This window comes from Mytilus edulis, chromosome 3 (genome assembly GCF_963676685.1).
Source record: "Mytilus edulis chromosome 3, xbMytEdul2.2, whole genome shotgun sequence".
Lineage (NCBI taxonomy): Eukaryota > Metazoa > Mollusca > Bivalvia > Mytilida > Mytilidae > Mytilus > Mytilus edulis.
In genome coordinates this window covers 69,060,843-69,077,132 of record NC_092346.1, presented here as the reverse complement: position 1 = coordinate 69,077,132, position 16,290 = coordinate 69,060,843, and the positions used below count along the sequence as shown (strand labels likewise).

Sequence of the window (16,290 nt, the reverse complement as noted above, 5' to 3'; positions counted from 1 at the left end):
TATTACATGACTAGTAAGAACAATCAGTGATAACATAATAACTTTTTAATATTACTGTATATTTTTGTTACAGAGAGGGGCGTGGTAAATTTGCTGAAAAGTATCCCATCGGGTTGTCTAGAAATTTAAGGATGGATCCTCAAGTTATCTTGATAGGTATTGTTGCCTTTGTTGTCTCAGCTGTGCTGATATATCTTATATCTGCATTTGGATTCAAAGAGAAGTCTTATGAGGAGGCTATAGCTGAACAGAAGAAGAGACTAGAAGCTGAGCAAGATAAGGTTAGAAAAGAGAAGAAAGCTGAGAAAGAAAAGAAAAAGGGAAAGAAAAGTAAAGACAAGCCAAAGGAAAAGAATGTGCAACAGGTGAATGATCCAGAGCATGCGAGAAAAATGGTAAACTTGGAAATTGAACCAGAAATTATTGAACCACAATTAAGTAGTGACCAGGAAAGTAAACCAAAGTCAAAGGCAAAGAAAAGCCCAAAACCCATACTACTAAACAAGGATGAAAAGTCTAAAGTTGCACCTCAAATGCAAGAGACAATTCATTTTAAAGCAGTTCCAAAAGATGAGGTAGAATTACTTCATGAACACGAAAAAGAAAGAAAAACATCACTTAGCAAACCAAAAAAAGAAGAAAAGGTTAAGATAGAAACGAAAGAAGCGAAAAAAGCACAGCCAGTTGTAGAGGAAATGGCTATAGTGCAGACTCAGAAACTTCAAGCTGCAGCACCAACTCCAGAGAGGAAAGCTAAGAAAGCATTAGGTGAGTTTAAACAGTCAGAATTCTACCTTAATTTCCCAATCATCATCATACCACAAATTTTTCAACCATGAATATTGATGAATAATCAGATAATTGAAAATATGGAATTAGAGTCCTTTCACCCAAAATCACATTCCTACCCTTAGATGAGTTGCCACACTTCTTATAGGTTGTATGTTGAATACATTTTTAATCATGAATAAGTTGGTGTATTATAATTAGTTGCTGTAAAATTTTAAGTATGAATTAAATACATTTTTTTTTATTGTTTTCTCACAATAAAGTGACATTCTTAAAATGTAAACAGGTTTCCTTTATTGTTTTATTAATTAAGGCCGAGAAAAAAAAGATTGATGTTTCCGGTAACCCGACCGACCCTGTTTTTTAGCCCCCGACCCTAACTTTTTTATTGGATCTTCAAAAAAAAATTAAAAAAATTGTATCAACCGACCCCGTTTTTGACACAGGCTTCTGATAGATGACATAATATTTTTTCTCTCTTGCTTCTACGTATACTTGCATAGAAAGCCAGTAAAACATTTTATTAATGTCAAAAGGTATTCCAAATAGGTTAAAATCCAAGAAATTTGCACAGCAGGCCCAAGACCACAATTAATGACCCCGCTTTTCGTTGTCCACGAATATAGTTCCTTTTAATTAGAGTGTATTTTTCCTTAATTTTTTTTCTTTCCTTTCCTCACTCATTCCTTAAATCTTTTTGGGTGGAAATGAAAGAAGAGAGGTCAAATAAATTTTTGGAGGTTGTATTTTAACTGATTTTGATATGGAATGAGTGATTAGGTCAAGTGCAAAAAGGTGATATTTACAGTTTTCGGAACATCTCTTGACTTGTCAATAGGGGTATGGATGTGTATTGGCTAAATTTGTAAAAGTGATTGCTTCAATCTTTCTGAATTTTGGATATATATTTGGACTAGGACAATACATTACACACACAAAAAATTGGACAAAAGTGCATGGTGCAATTTTTTTAATGATGCAAAAGGTTATAAAGAACTGATAGAGGAATTAATTGTGGTCTGTGGCCTAAGAGGTGCATTTCAGCAACTTTAGAATTTTTACTTTGGCATCTTTTCTGAATGATCTATTGGTATTGATTTGTCAAACTATATGAGAAGAAATGATTTTCACTTTCATTTGATAGACATTTTGTGAAAAAGTCACTTTTCAGGTTAAATGCCTAAAATGTAGCTTTTTCACTTTTTTCACTATTTTTTCAAAAACAGCATGCTTAATTTCTCTCTGACAGTTTTTTTCTGATATCTATTTGTGTTTGTGGTATTTATTTCAGTTGTTTAACTTATTTGTGAACTCTGAACACAAAAAAAAGTAGATAAAAACATAAAAAGAGTGCAAAATGTGCTGTTTTAATAGTCTAAGTCTAACGGTCAGTATACGCAGCAGGTGAAATGTGAAGTTCTATGCACTTAAAAGTTGTATTCCAAAACAGATTGCACTGAACCTACATCAAAAACACTTATTACTGGTTGCTTAACCATTTCTGTTTCACAGACTACCTTTACTTTCTTCTGTTGGATAGCTAGTGGTTTAAATATTGGCCTTTTGAGGCTGACATTTCATTCAGTTTTTAAACAGTAAAGTTAATAAACTTTGCATCAGACCATACTGTCTGCATATATAGTTGAAAGTGACAGTCTTGTTACATCCAGGCTCCATGTTTTATCATATCTGAGCACAGATTTTAGCAAAAAGAAGTATATCTCCATCTCCCATATCATTTATATGCTTTTAAATATGCAAATGTGGGGAACGGCCTAAACTGGCAATCTGTTTTTTTAAGCATAACATTGCTAAAGACCATTTTATCCACATGCGTTATGCTATTTGAAACTTATATTTCCATCAAAAGTACATTTATAACCTGTTAAAGTTTGTTTGATAACTTAACAACTTCAGAAAATTGTGGTAAGTGAAAAATATTACATTTGATATAAGGCCTCACCCTAATTGAAAACCTCTATTTTTTGGCACAGGCTCATATAAAATTAACTTCTGGCCATTTTGCATAAGTCTGATACATGAAATATGCTTTCTGTTGCTTTAAATAGATGTTAACTTATACATAGAGACATTAAAAAGTGTTAGTTTTGGTATCTTTTGGTTTTTAGAAGCTCAAATTTGATAGTTTTAATTGTTCTAATTCAACGCCACAATTCAGCACCCAAAATTCAGATATAAAAAATGCCACATTTTTTTTATTTGGTATCATATGGCTTTGAAACTTTGTAACCTGTTTTATAATATACTAAGCTTGAATCATGCCAAGTTTTATTAGAATTGGTCAAGTTTTAGGCCCCTAATAGGCCCAAGACCACAATTAATGACCCCGCTTTTCGTTGTCCACGAATATAGTTCCTTTTAATTAGAGTGTATTTTTCCTTAATTTTTTTTCTTTCCTTTCCTCACTCATTCCTTAAATCTTTTTGGGTGGAAATGAAAGAAGAGAGGTCAAATAAATTTTTGGAGGTTGTATTTTAACTGATTTTGATATGGAATGAGTGATTAGGTCAAGTGCAAAAAGGTGATATTTACAGTTTTCGGAACATCTCTTGACTTGTCAATAGGGGTATGGATGTGTATTGGCTAAATTTGTAAAAGTGATTGCTTCAATCTTTCTGAATTTTGGATATATATTTGGACTAGGACAATACATTACACACACAAAAAATTGGACAAAAGTGCATGGTGCAATTTTTTTAATGATGCAAAAGGTTATAAAGAACTGATAGAGGAATTAATTGTGGTCTGTGGCCAGCAGGTGCTTCAAAAACATTGCAAATGGCACACTTCCGGTTTTTGAAACTAATTACGGATCCGAACTTGGAAAAACCATGATAATTTTCCGGATTTCATTTACGATGTCAAAAAAAAAAAAAAAGAATTCCGACCTACCGACCCTATTTTTCAAAATGATGTTACCGGAAACACATATCTTTTTTTTTTTAGGCCTAATTTGACAAAATGAATCATAAATTATACAAGATTGTCATTAAGATTATGGAAAAGTTTATTCATTCTGATATTTAATTTTATTCAGTGGAATTCGCTTATTCATCTGTAAGATCATTCTAAAGTAAGTGCACCTGTGAAAATCAACTGTTTTACGAAATTGAATTCTTGAATTAATAAGATTTCAAATATCTCTTAGACTTACATTGTACTCCCGTACTATAAATTGAGTATAAATAGTATCTTAGCTGCAGTTATGCACCTGTACATTAAACATTTAAAGGCCATAGAAACAGAAGTCAACAATCCAAAAATACCAATTGCAAGTTGACCGTGTTTACTTTCTTTAAAGTATGTAAGAGTTCCATTTCTTTTGATTAATTTCAACTGGATATCAGCCTGTTATGAGCTGTTATATTGTTTAAATGAAAAACTGTTTGATTAGTTAAAACATACTGTTGTATCTATAGGCATTCATGGAAAGCAGGACACCTTGGCCCAGCTTTAAACTACCCAACCTTAATTTTCCACTAGCTCAACCGCTATTTTACCCCAAATAATCAACTTCAAAAATGAATTGCATCAAATCGACCCACTGATGAAGATAAGGTCATTCTCCCTGAATCTAGACAATACATACTCGCCCCAATAATAAAGTTAAAATTCTTAAAGATGGGTTTCAACCCTTATAAATGAACATTGAAACTTCACAGTAGGAATTCACAAATATTGAAGTTGTGCAGCTGCTTTTATCATGTTTTTGATATTGTTCAAGGATTTCCCTTCAAAATTTGGTGCATTTTCAAAAATTGACAAACAGTTTAAAACTTGTAATAAACCACTGTAAACTCTTTCCTCCTGTTATAGTTTTCAACCTCACAGAAAATCTGCCCAGCTACTTGTATTTTTGTCATCTATATATGGCTATATACATGTATGAAACTATTAAACAAATTTTTAATATTTAAATGTGTGTTTTTGTTTTTTGTAGAAAATGATGTCAGACAGATAGTATCATCCATTCAAAGTGCATCATTAAATGATGGGGAAATACAAAAACTGATTGAAATTCTTTTGAACAGACAAAGTGGAACTGAACAATCTGCAACTATTGAATCATGGAATAAGGTGAAAACAAGATTACTTTTAAAAATTGATGGTTATAGCTTTTTATTTGTTTTATATATTTGTGCTTTATTCTTTAGCAACTGAAAATTACCACACATTTCTGAAATTTTGTTGAAGATCTTTTTTCAGGCATATTTAATGTTAAATTAATTTTATTAATTCTCTGCACTTCTGAAAATTAACTGGTTTCAAAGTAAAAATGTATAACCTTGTATTGAAAAACTTGGTTTCTAAGTTTTTATGTTGAATATTTTTACATTTATAGAAAGGCCAGAAAGGTGATCCAATTGCACTGTTAAAAAGACAGCTTGAAGAGAAAGAAAAAGGATTGCAAGAAGGTAAATTTGAGTCCAGGGTTTAACACATGTACATTGTACCATATTTTTTTTAAGGAACTTGTTAAAAAGTATGTGCAAGGATGAAGAAAGAAAGTTAACATGTACAAGTGTATAGTCATTAATAAAGAAATGTTCGGAGTAGAGTTAAAGTTAAACTTTGTGTACAATATTGTGAAGCAGTATTTTCACGGACAAAGCAGTGTTCTCCCCAGGCCGTTTTAGTGTCGCGGTACCGATTTTGAGCTCAATAAATTTTATACTTCTTTAGAAAGTGATCATAATCAGCTTAAGTTTATGTTTAATTCATTTATTGCATTAAAAGCGTCATATTCATTCCCAATCTCTTGTCAAACATTGTTTATTTTCAGACTCATTTAGATAATTTTCTTCGGCCAACCATTGCACATTTTGTGTTAACTACGGATCTGAACCGGACCGGATATGACAAAAATCCTCATTTTCACGATAATAACTACAGATGCACAAATGGCACAGTAGACAGAAATAATTATACCAATAGAGAAAACTACGCATTAACAGGCTATTTGTTAGATAAATTTGTTAAAAATATATATCATTTTGATGTAAAGATTAGAAACAACTGGGACTAAATTCATTGAGTAGTACCATGAAACAATGAATTTAATAGACATAGAAAAATAGCTTTTAAATTGAAATTTTATTGCTATTTAGTATTTATGATACTTTTTCTTCACTTTAAACATAAAAAAAACAGTTCTTTTTTGTACTAGATATATAGTATTGTATATATACAGGTTGCACTATAATAAACCATTCATTCATTTTACTAATAGTTTGGTATAGGTAGGGTAACTGAAACAATTATATTTTTTATATTTGGCACAAGAGGAAAAAAATAATTCCGGTAACTATAAATGAATAAAGAAAACAAACTGAAACAACTGTTTTCATGGTAATAGTTTAATTGTATTCTCAGTAATGAATTGAACCATATAAACAAATATAACATTAAGAAAATAGAGCTGTGACGCGATAAATGACATTTAAAAAATACAGTTCATTTTTTAATGCCAAATGTGATGCTAACCAAAATTACTGGGGAGAACACTGACACAGATAGTACATGTACAGATCTAGAGTACATGTAATGTCTTTTTGTCTTTCATTTCTCCGAATGCTGTGCATAGATGTAACTTTTCTTTCATCTTTCTCATTATTAAAGGTATCCTGTTCTTATTTAGGAATATTCAAATTGAAGGAACATTTATGATTCTGAATCATTGGCCCTGGTTTTTTTCACAGACCAACACTGAAGGCTCTATGCCCAATAAACAAAGCTGCATTCAATTATCACCTGCATGAAGTGTGGTTCAAACTTGTGCTCTCAATTTTGATCCTTTTTCAGAAGTTTATTTGTTTCTATCAATAATAAGTACATGTAACTATGTCTTGTTTTAAAAGATGTTGGTTAGTGTTATATATAAAAATAAGTGAGAAAAAAAAAACCTTTTCAGTTTCTGTCCTAGAAGTTGCCACTATCAGTTTGCCTGCAAACTACACCAGAAGTCATTAATAATAATATTTGACATTTTTCATAATGTGGGTAAATTTCTTTTTCTAGCCATCCTTTTATTTGTTCTAAATTTTCTCTAAATATTTACACGTGTTAGATCATTTACTTAACAATTTTTATTCATTTCTTGTAATTTTTGTTTTTGTTTTGTCTTTAGAACAACAATTGGCAATGTCTAGCAATAACAAGTACAAAGAGCTGAAACAGGAAGTACAGAAAGATAAAGCCAGATTTGCTTCAATTGAGAGACAGTACCAGGAGAAAGTTGCTGGCAAAGAACAGGAATTCCAAGCCCTGCAGTTGAGAATGCAAACAGCTATCAATGAAAATATGGCTGATAGAAATAAAACCCAGGCCAGAATTCAGCAACTTGAAAAGCAATGTGGAGATCAGAGTAGATATACACAGCTTGTTGAGGTAAATAACAATATCAAAGCTTTCTGTAAAAGTATTTAAGTAAATTTTCAGCAAGGTACTCGTAACCTCTCTAGAATAAAGGATTTGTGAGACAGTATAGACATATTTAATTAATGCATACTAGATATTTATACCCCCGCTTTAAAAAAGGGGGGGTATACTGTTTTACCTCTGTCTGTCAGTCCGTCCGTCCGTCCGTCCGTCCATCAGTCCGTCAGTCCGTCAGTCAGTCCGTCCCATGAAACTTTCGTCACATTTTTCTCAGGAACTACACATCCACCCTTTCTGTAATTTGGTATCAACATTTATATATGTCAGCCATACCGTGTGATGCGTTTTCAGATTCATCACTTGACAACTTCCTGTTTACCGAACACTTGTCTGATTTTACACATGATAGCCAAGTTGAAAATTTTCGTCACATTTTTCTCAGGAACTACAATACAAGGATTTCTGAAATTTGGTTTCAGGATTTATATAAGTCAGCTATACCGTGTGATGCGTTTTCAGATTCATCACTTGACAACTTCCTGTTTACCGAACACTTGTATGATTTTACACATGATAGCCAAGTTGAAAATTTTCGTCACATTTTTCTCAGGAACTACAATACAAGGATTTCTGAAATTTGGTTTCAGGATTTATATAAGTCAGCTATACCGTGTGATGCGTTTTCAGATTCATCACTTGACAACTTCCTGTTTACCGAACACTTGTATGATTTTACACATGATAACCAAGTAAAAAATTTTCGTCACATTTTTCTCAGGAACTACAATACAAGGATTTCTGAAATTTGGTTTCAGGATTTTTATAAGTCAGCTATACCGTGTGATGCATTTTCAGATTCATCACTCGACAACTTCCTGTTTACCGAACACTTGCATATTTTTCCACTATTAATATTATCCACTTGCGGCGGGGGTATCATCAGTGAGCAGTAGCTCGCAGTTTCACTTGTTTCTTTAAGCATATAGACAGATACAATATTAATGTATTCTAAACTTCAGTCAACTACACACATAATTTTAAAATTATTTTATGGGAAAGTGAAGGATGAATGGCCTTCAAAATTTTAAATTCTTAATAAAATTAGACTTCATCTGTTTCAGATATATCATATAATATGTGCATTGTTGAACTTATGTTATATTTTAGGTAGACCTTAAAGTCACACAATATAGAACTGATAGTGCATACAATTATAACTTTCTACAACATAGAACTAAAAGTACACACTATTTTAAATTGTAGGAAAACAAAAAATTGAAAGAGCAATATGAAAGAGTCAAGTAAGTAGTATTTACATTTAAGAATTGTGTATGTGCACTTATAAACAGAGATGCATATACAGTAAAAGCTTTGTAGCATAAAATTTCCCAATAATTGTCACATTATGATTTTATAGAGACAAAGTACGAGATTTTGTTAATAATTAATTTTTAGGTTTAATACCAAAGGGAGATTATATTCCATATTTACACACTTATCGCTTTAGTTCAAATGAAAAAATAACTGAAATAAATTGGAAATTTAAGGTTGATTCTTCTGGTGATTTTATATGACACCAAAAAATTTTTTGGATTGTATAATGGTATGATGTCGTTGTCGTCGTCCGAAGACACATTGGTTTCCGGATAATAACTTTAATTTGAGTGAATAGATCTTCATGAATTTTTGAGAAGGTTCAATACCACAAAAAGAAGGTTGGGATTGATTTTGGGGATGATGGTCCCAACTGATTAGGAATTAGGGGCCAAAAAGGGGCCCAAAACAAGTATTTTTCTAGTTTCAGGATAATAACTTGTTGTAGAAGTATTTCAATTGCTCTGAAATCATACCACAATGTTTAAAACCACAAGTAGAAGGTTTGGATTCATTTTAGGGGTTATGGGGTCAAAGTTTAGGAAAGGGGTAAAAACAAGCATTTTTCTAGTTTCAAGACAAAAACTTATGTGTAATTGTGTGGATCTCTCTGAAATTGTACCACAATGTACCATATAACAAAGGAGAGGCTGGTATTAAGTTTTGGGTTAATTGTCCAAATTATGTAGGAATTGGGGGCCAAAAAAGGGCCAAAAAGAAGCATGTTTCTAGTTTCCAAACAATCATGACAATAACTTGTGTTTAAGTGTATGGATCTCTCTGAAATTGTACTACAAGGTTCAATACTGCAATGGGAAGCATAGGATTGAGTTTAAGGGTTAATTCTCCAAGGGGGTTTCAAAAAGTTGAGGGGGGGGATTTTTTGTTTACCATTTTTTGAAGGGCTTCAAATTTTTTTTTCAAATTTCGAGTCTTGAAAAGTTTCAAGAAGAAATCTTCAATTGCACAGTACAAATGTATTGTGCAATAGATTTGTTAGATCTTTGACCACATTAATTTTGTGACAAAAACCTATATTAAGTCAAAAATTTGATCACAATCCAAATTCAGACAGAATCAAGCTTGAATATTGTTACCAAATTTGCCCTAACTGTTCAGGGTTCAACCACTGGGGTTGTATAAAGCTGTGCCCTGCGGAGCACCTGGTTTTTCATTGTTGATCAATAAACTCTGCCTTTATCAAGTTTATGGAAGGAAATGGACTCAAGGAATTAGTGATCTAAGTTCAGCAAGTTGACATAGCATTTTTTTCAAAAAGAAATGGCAAGACTGTAGTAAATAGCTACAGTGGAAAATATTAACATTGTTTTTGTATTGTAGGGCTGAAGCTGTACCTCAAGCAGAATTTAACAGTTTGAGACAAAAGGTTTCCATAATGGAAAATGAATTGTCAAATAATTGTTCTAAATTGAATGTTAGTGAAAATGCCAAAAGAGCACTGGAGAGTAAACTTTCTAAATATGAAGAAGAAAAGAAGAAATTAATTGGAGTACAGGTATATCTAATTAATGTGTTTAACATGCGTTACATGATTCTTACATATTTCTGAAATGATTCACAGTTATGATTTGAAGATTTAAATTGCAGTTTTCAATAATTTAGTGATTGCCAATCATCCAATGAGAATTTTTTTCACTGGAATTCAATTGAAACAGATGTAAGCATTTATAGACAACCATATTTTTCATGCTAACCATACACCTGATTGGCAATATTGAACTTTTGATCATTAAAAGTGCCTGATTTGTTTGCAGACTACCAATGAAAAACAAGTTACTATCTTCAATTATTTTATTTTATTTGATAATTATGTACAATTTTTGCAGGGTGATAGTGAAGGTGTTTGGTCAAAGAGAGTAGAAGAAGTTAATCAACAGTTGAGAAAGAGTGAGGCAGAGAAAAATAATTTATCAAAGAACTTAAAGGCTGCAGAGAAGGAATGTTCCGATGTTAAGAGTCAACTACAGGATCTTAATAAAGCCTTATCAGGAAATGATAATGTGTCAAAAGAATTAGAAGTCAAGTTAAAGGTTTGTATTAAGAGCTGATTTATATATTCTATCCCTTTTTAAACCCAATGGTATTTGTAAAGGTTGATGGTGATTTTTTGGTTTACTAGACATCAATTTTTATATTTTTTTTGTTTTGGCTGTTGAAACAAGGATCAGTATATTTTTTTATAAGCATCAATGCAGTCTGTATTTACAAATATTTTGACTAGTTTACTTGATTTAATTATATTTCATGTTAGATAACTATATAAAGTTAGACCAGTCATAATCACAATCAAAAACAGTAACTTTCTGAAGAGTGGTCAAATGTGAGTGAATAGAGATTTGGGTAGATGTCCAATGCTTGTTAATTTTAATTAAGACCTAAAGTGTAAAAAGGGTCTTTTTAATATTCAATCTCAAAGATGACATTATAGTCACTGTAGTATTGGTATCATGATAACTGCATGCAATATGCTATTGAATACAGGGAGCTGAACAAGATAGAAGTTTATTAGAGACATCCTTAAAAGCTGTTGAAAAGAAGCTTGCAGAAATTGAAAAAGAAAAGGATACAGCTCAAAAAGAAAAATCTGAATTTCAAACAGAACTGAAGGTTTATAGTTTTTTTTTATGCAGTATTAACTAGTCTATATTCAGAATCGCTGGCCATGTTAAATAAAAGATGGATGTTTGACCACACAAACATGTTTATCTTTTCTCTTGCATTGTTTATATATCTGTCCTAATTCTTGAACTGTGCTTGTTAACTTCTATCTACTTTATACATAGATGAACCAACTCATTGACACAAAATTTCAAGAGAAATCTATAGATGAACATGTGAATATCAACAACATGTTGCAAAGCCTGCCATGAATAATATTTGGCATATAAATATACCAATGCATGAGATTTGTTTGAAATTACTTTTCTCCATGAATGATTTAGATTGTGTGCTTTTCAGTCTGAAATTCAGACACCCTTCATCATTCATTGTGAAAGATAGCAAAAAGGAGTTATTTAAGAAACATTTTATTTTGTGAACTGTGTAACTGCTTTGCATGTCAGAATACATTTCAATGACTTTTTTCTTGTCATAGCTTGGAATAATTTGGTTACATTTTGCATTTATTTCTATGCTTGGGAAAGATTTGGTGGTTTATCAATTTTTATTGACTTATTACATGATTCACAAATGTTTCCTGGTAGAAGCTTATTCCAGTTTATCAATGATAAAAACCATTTTATGCATAATAGAATGCTTTGAAATTTGAAAACTTTTTACCTTAAAGAGCTTTCAAATATTTAGTGTAAAGTATTTATATTATTACTTGCAGGAGTCAGTGATCCATCTTTATGTTATATTTATGCTATCATCTCAAATATTTGTTATTTTTTTTGATAATAATACTCTGCAAGAACCAAATGTAAAGGTTAAAAACTATAATGTGTACATGTGTAAGAAAAAAATAGCACATTGATGTGTTTTTTAAGAATATGATGTTAAAGTTTGTCAGCACAAGAAAAATATTCTCGCAAGATTTAAGCCTAACCTTATGATATAGCCAAGTGTGGATATATAGACCTTTAGATCTTTTTAAGAAGTCTTTACAGAGTGAAAAAAAATGTGTTCACTGATCAATTTATCTTTTCAGTAGTAGGGAAAAAAAATTCACATACATGTATGCATTTTTACATTTTGCCAGGGAAACTTCTGTTAGTCCAACATACTTGAATTATGCATACCAAATTGTCTTGATAATTTTTTTTTGTCAGCATGTGTTGAACATTCAGATGTCTGTTTAATTCCTTTCTGTTCATGTTGCAGCCAGTTTTATTAATATTATATTTTATTAATGACAAATAGATTATGAAAAGCTGAGTTGCTTAAATATCCATAAATACCGAGTGCCAGGCATTGAGATTACAACCTCTGCAGCATGTAAAAGACAATGTGAGTCGTTTTATCATTTTCTTGACAATACACACTTTGTCACTTTTATAATTATATTCTTTTTTAACAGAAAATTCAGGAAGAAAAGAAAAGGTTGGATGATGAAGTAAAAATGACAAAAGAGAAATTAGTGAAGTCAGAAGAATCTGCTAAAACAGCATCTGCACCAAATGGAGACATACATAATGGGACAAGTGGAAACAAAATTACAATGGTTGATCATGAAAAAATGTAAGAGTGAACAAAATCCTTAAAAAAGTTTCACATTTACAAAAAAAATATTTTTGGTTACATGTAAACTGAGAGGAAGATAAAGTTATTACTTATGAGAACATAAATAGTAGAAACACTATAAAATGCACCAATCAAAAGGATTTTCTGGTTATTTACATTTATTTCCTGCATATAAATATTAGTCATTGTGAAAAATTATACTTTTCTTTTCTTACAAAGATTGACATTGAGCATTGATCTTTTTTTCTAGAAAATTCCTGTAATAGATGGGAGGACAACTAGTCAGCTATAAAATACATTTTTTGCAGTCCTATTTTTTTTCTTCTTTTTTTAAGATGTATAGGCATGATTGTTGGCACAAATGTCAGACAATTAAGCCTTACTGGTATAAATAAAATGTCTTGTACACTGTTATCTGTTGTGAAAATACGTTCTAAAGTATGGTTAGGGCGTTGATCAAGTACAATGCAGGGTATCTTCGTATCATTTTACCAAATTATCATTCTGATTTTGCATGATTTTGCATGATATATTTGTCACTTGGCATTAAGGATCCATTAACAATCAGTCAACATTTTAAACAATGCTTGATTTTACAGATTATCAGAGAAAACAGTTGAGGTGAAGAAATTAGCAACAGAAGTTGAAACTAAAAAGAAAGAAATTACAAAGATACAAGAACAGCTAACATCACAGAAAAATGAAGTGAATAATATGCAAGAACAATTAAAATCTTTGAAAAATGAAAATTCAAATCTCAAGAGTCAATACGACAACCAAACTAAAGAACTGTCTAATGTCAAGGCCGATATTGGGAAGAAACAGTCTGCAGTGTCATCAGAAACTGAACAGCTGAAAACACTTCAAGCTGAAATTGATGCACAAAAGAAAAAGAATAATGTAAGTATTAGTACAGCACCAATCAGAGAATATAATCTAATGTAACAACAGATATTTAAACTTAGTTTATACATGGAAAGTGATTAAATGCATAATAGCATAAGACATTTTTGTGGACAATTCAATTGATTTAGTGAATGTCTATTGGCGTAAACCTCTTTCCCTACAATTTATTAGTAATGAAAAAAATGATTTTCATAAATGGTTATTAAACAGTGGGTGTTTTAGTATAAATGGTTTCTTAACAAATTTCAACAAACTGTTTAACTATATTCTGATTATAAGTAGTAATTAAAAAATGCTTTTGTAAATTTCATGGTTCTTTGAAGGAAACAGGTTTTTGACATAGTTTTTTTCTCTCACAAATTGAAAAATGAGGTTTATTAGCATGTATTCTCTGTGGTATTGGTGTATTTATAATTACGTTGATTATTAACACTAACTTATTATGTATGTCTCTGCTGATAGAATAGAAATATTCAGAGAATATCTTCTGGCAAATTCTCTTCTTATGCATAAATACCTTTAGATTTGAATACAAATAAATTGACAATACTATATGTATAACTCTTAATGAAAAATGTTGCTAACAAGCATGTAGTGGGTTAGTTTTGATGAATAAACATTATTACACATAATATATATGCATAAATGTCTTATTGACCAAATCTTTTTAAAAAGGCTGAATCAAACTTTTCAATTTTTGATGACATCAAATTTAGTTGTTTTCTCCCATTTTGATTTTATTAAATGTCAACTATTTTGATTAATGTAGGACTTAAGAGAAAAGAATTGGAAAGCAATGGATGCTTTAGATAAAACTGAAAAGTCTTGTTCTGACAAAGTTCAGAAAGCAGTTAAAGAAACAAAGGTAAACACAAAACAAAATTTTAATTTAACACTAAATTCATTTAATATTTGATTTTAATTCTTTGCTTCATTTTAAAATTATTGCACAAATTGGCATTTTAATTTTATCAATAGATGTTGTAAATCATTTGTAACTCTTTACATTAAGGGTAGGGGTCTTCTTTTTATTTTTTATAAAATGCATGATTGTGATCTATTTCCTTTGCTTACTGAGAAGGATGTATCTGTATTACAATGCACATGTGACTCTTTTATTGCAGTTAAATGTGCTTGCTTTGAAAACTGTCCTATTAAAAATGTTATAAGAATTAGAAATGAAATATTGGTTTAGGGTAATCTTATTTTTACTGTATCCAAGGTTTATCTCTACCTTTGATAGTTTTGGGAGACATACTATTTTATAATTGAAGTGACTATTTTTTAGGTCCATCTGCCCTGCATCAGGTTAAGGTGGTACCCAACACCTCGACTAAAATTAATTTGGCTTGTTTAATTTTCATAAAATTTTGACAGAATATTAACTTTGACCCTTTGAAAAAAATATAAAACTTTCAAAAAACTTGAACCAATCACTTTCTCAGAAAAAAATGGTAGCAGTTTGACAAACACTAATTTTGATCATTGAGAAGCTTAATATTTCCTTAACAAGACAACGTGATTAAAATGTTTAGCTGATTTTACAGAGTTATCTTCCTGTAGTGTTAGGTACCACCTTAAATTCTCAAAAAAGTTCACCGTTAAGTTGTGCTCATTTCGTGTTTGAAACTTAGTTCTAATATCCATTATGACCTAGAATATTGTCTTTATATGATTGCATGTGCTTGCAGTGTTTTCCATTCGGCATTTAAGCCGGGTGTGCCGACCACCTTCTTTTGAAAGCCGACCACCTTTCGATTTTAGGAGGTGGTCAGCTTTTTTTTCAAAATCCGGATTTTTTTCCGTTCCGTTCCGTTAAAATTTGAATACAAATCCCGCCTTGTTTTCATTGACAAAGATGGCGTCCAATCGTCAAATTTCAATGTTTTCATTAATCAATCGGGGGAAAAGAAAGGAAGATGACGATGATGATAAAGAAAATACTAGACCAAATAAGTTTAAAAAAATTGATAGTAATGTTGAAGTTGTGGAAATTGAACAAAAATCAACCAAACAACGGAAAAGACACACAAGTGAAGACAAATATGAGCAAGACTTCAAATGACTTATATTGTTATAATCACAGAGGAAGGATACTACTGTTCTGTGTGCCAAAAATACGGCACAAAAGCAAGAAACAGAACAGAAACCTGGATCGAAAGGCCTTAAATCCATGCTGATGCATAAAATTGTAAATGAAAGAAGAGATAAGAGATAAATTTTTGAAAAAATAAAATCAAAGAATATTTGACAATTAATATGACTACTTCTATTTATGTTTGTTCAACTCCATAAAATGTGAATATTATACTAATCTTTATTTCTGTGACCCCCACGTGCACCCACATTAAATTAAAAAAGGTTGGACATTTAAAAAAAAAACCAACCGCGTGCAAGTTATTTTTTTAAAACACCCACCTTACCTTAGTGAAAAAAGGAAAACACTGGCTTGTCTGTATATTTGTGTTTATATTAATGTTTTATTAGATCATATGACCACCAGCTTTCTGCAAAGGTCATCTTGGATGCTAAATTTGATGCAACTAGTTTAAAATACACATGAAATGCTATATATCATAACAAATCCATGCATTGTTTATTGTTTATTTTGAACTTTGA

The 16,290-nt window shown here is 31.0% G+C and overlaps 1 protein-coding gene across 44 annotated transcripts in view; it reads left to right on the top strand.

Annotated features, from left to right (window-relative positions):
* Nucleotides 1-16,290, top strand: part of LOC139517267 (ribosome-binding protein 1-like) — a 37,190-nt gene that overhangs the window by 340 nt on the left and 20,560 nt on the right. For 19 of the 44 annotated variants that reach the window (XM_071308134.1, XM_071308124.1, XM_071308121.1 and 16 more), the window contains exons 2-12: nucleotides 74-768; nucleotides 4,751-4,887; nucleotides 5,153-5,225; nucleotides 6,938-7,197; nucleotides 8,452-8,489; nucleotides 9,904-10,078; nucleotides 10,410-10,613; nucleotides 11,065-11,190; nucleotides 12,602-12,762; nucleotides 13,365-13,665; nucleotides 14,441-14,536. In XM_071308134.1, the coding sequence (XP_071164235.1) occupies nucleotides 132-768; nucleotides 4,751-4,887; nucleotides 5,153-5,225; nucleotides 6,938-7,197; nucleotides 8,452-8,489; nucleotides 9,904-10,078; nucleotides 10,410-10,613; nucleotides 11,065-11,190; nucleotides 12,602-12,762; nucleotides 13,365-13,665; nucleotides 14,441-14,536 (2,208 nt within the window). In that variant the 5' untranslated portion in view covers nucleotides 74-131. The remainder of the gene's footprint in view (nucleotides 1-73; nucleotides 769-4,750; nucleotides 4,888-5,152; nucleotides 5,226-6,937; nucleotides 7,198-8,451; nucleotides 8,490-9,903; nucleotides 10,079-10,409; nucleotides 10,614-11,064; nucleotides 11,191-12,601; nucleotides 12,763-13,364; nucleotides 13,666-14,440; nucleotides 14,537-16,290) is intronic. The other 25 variants (XM_071308147.1, XM_071308136.1, XM_071308137.1 and 22 more) reach the window with 3 other exon arrangements.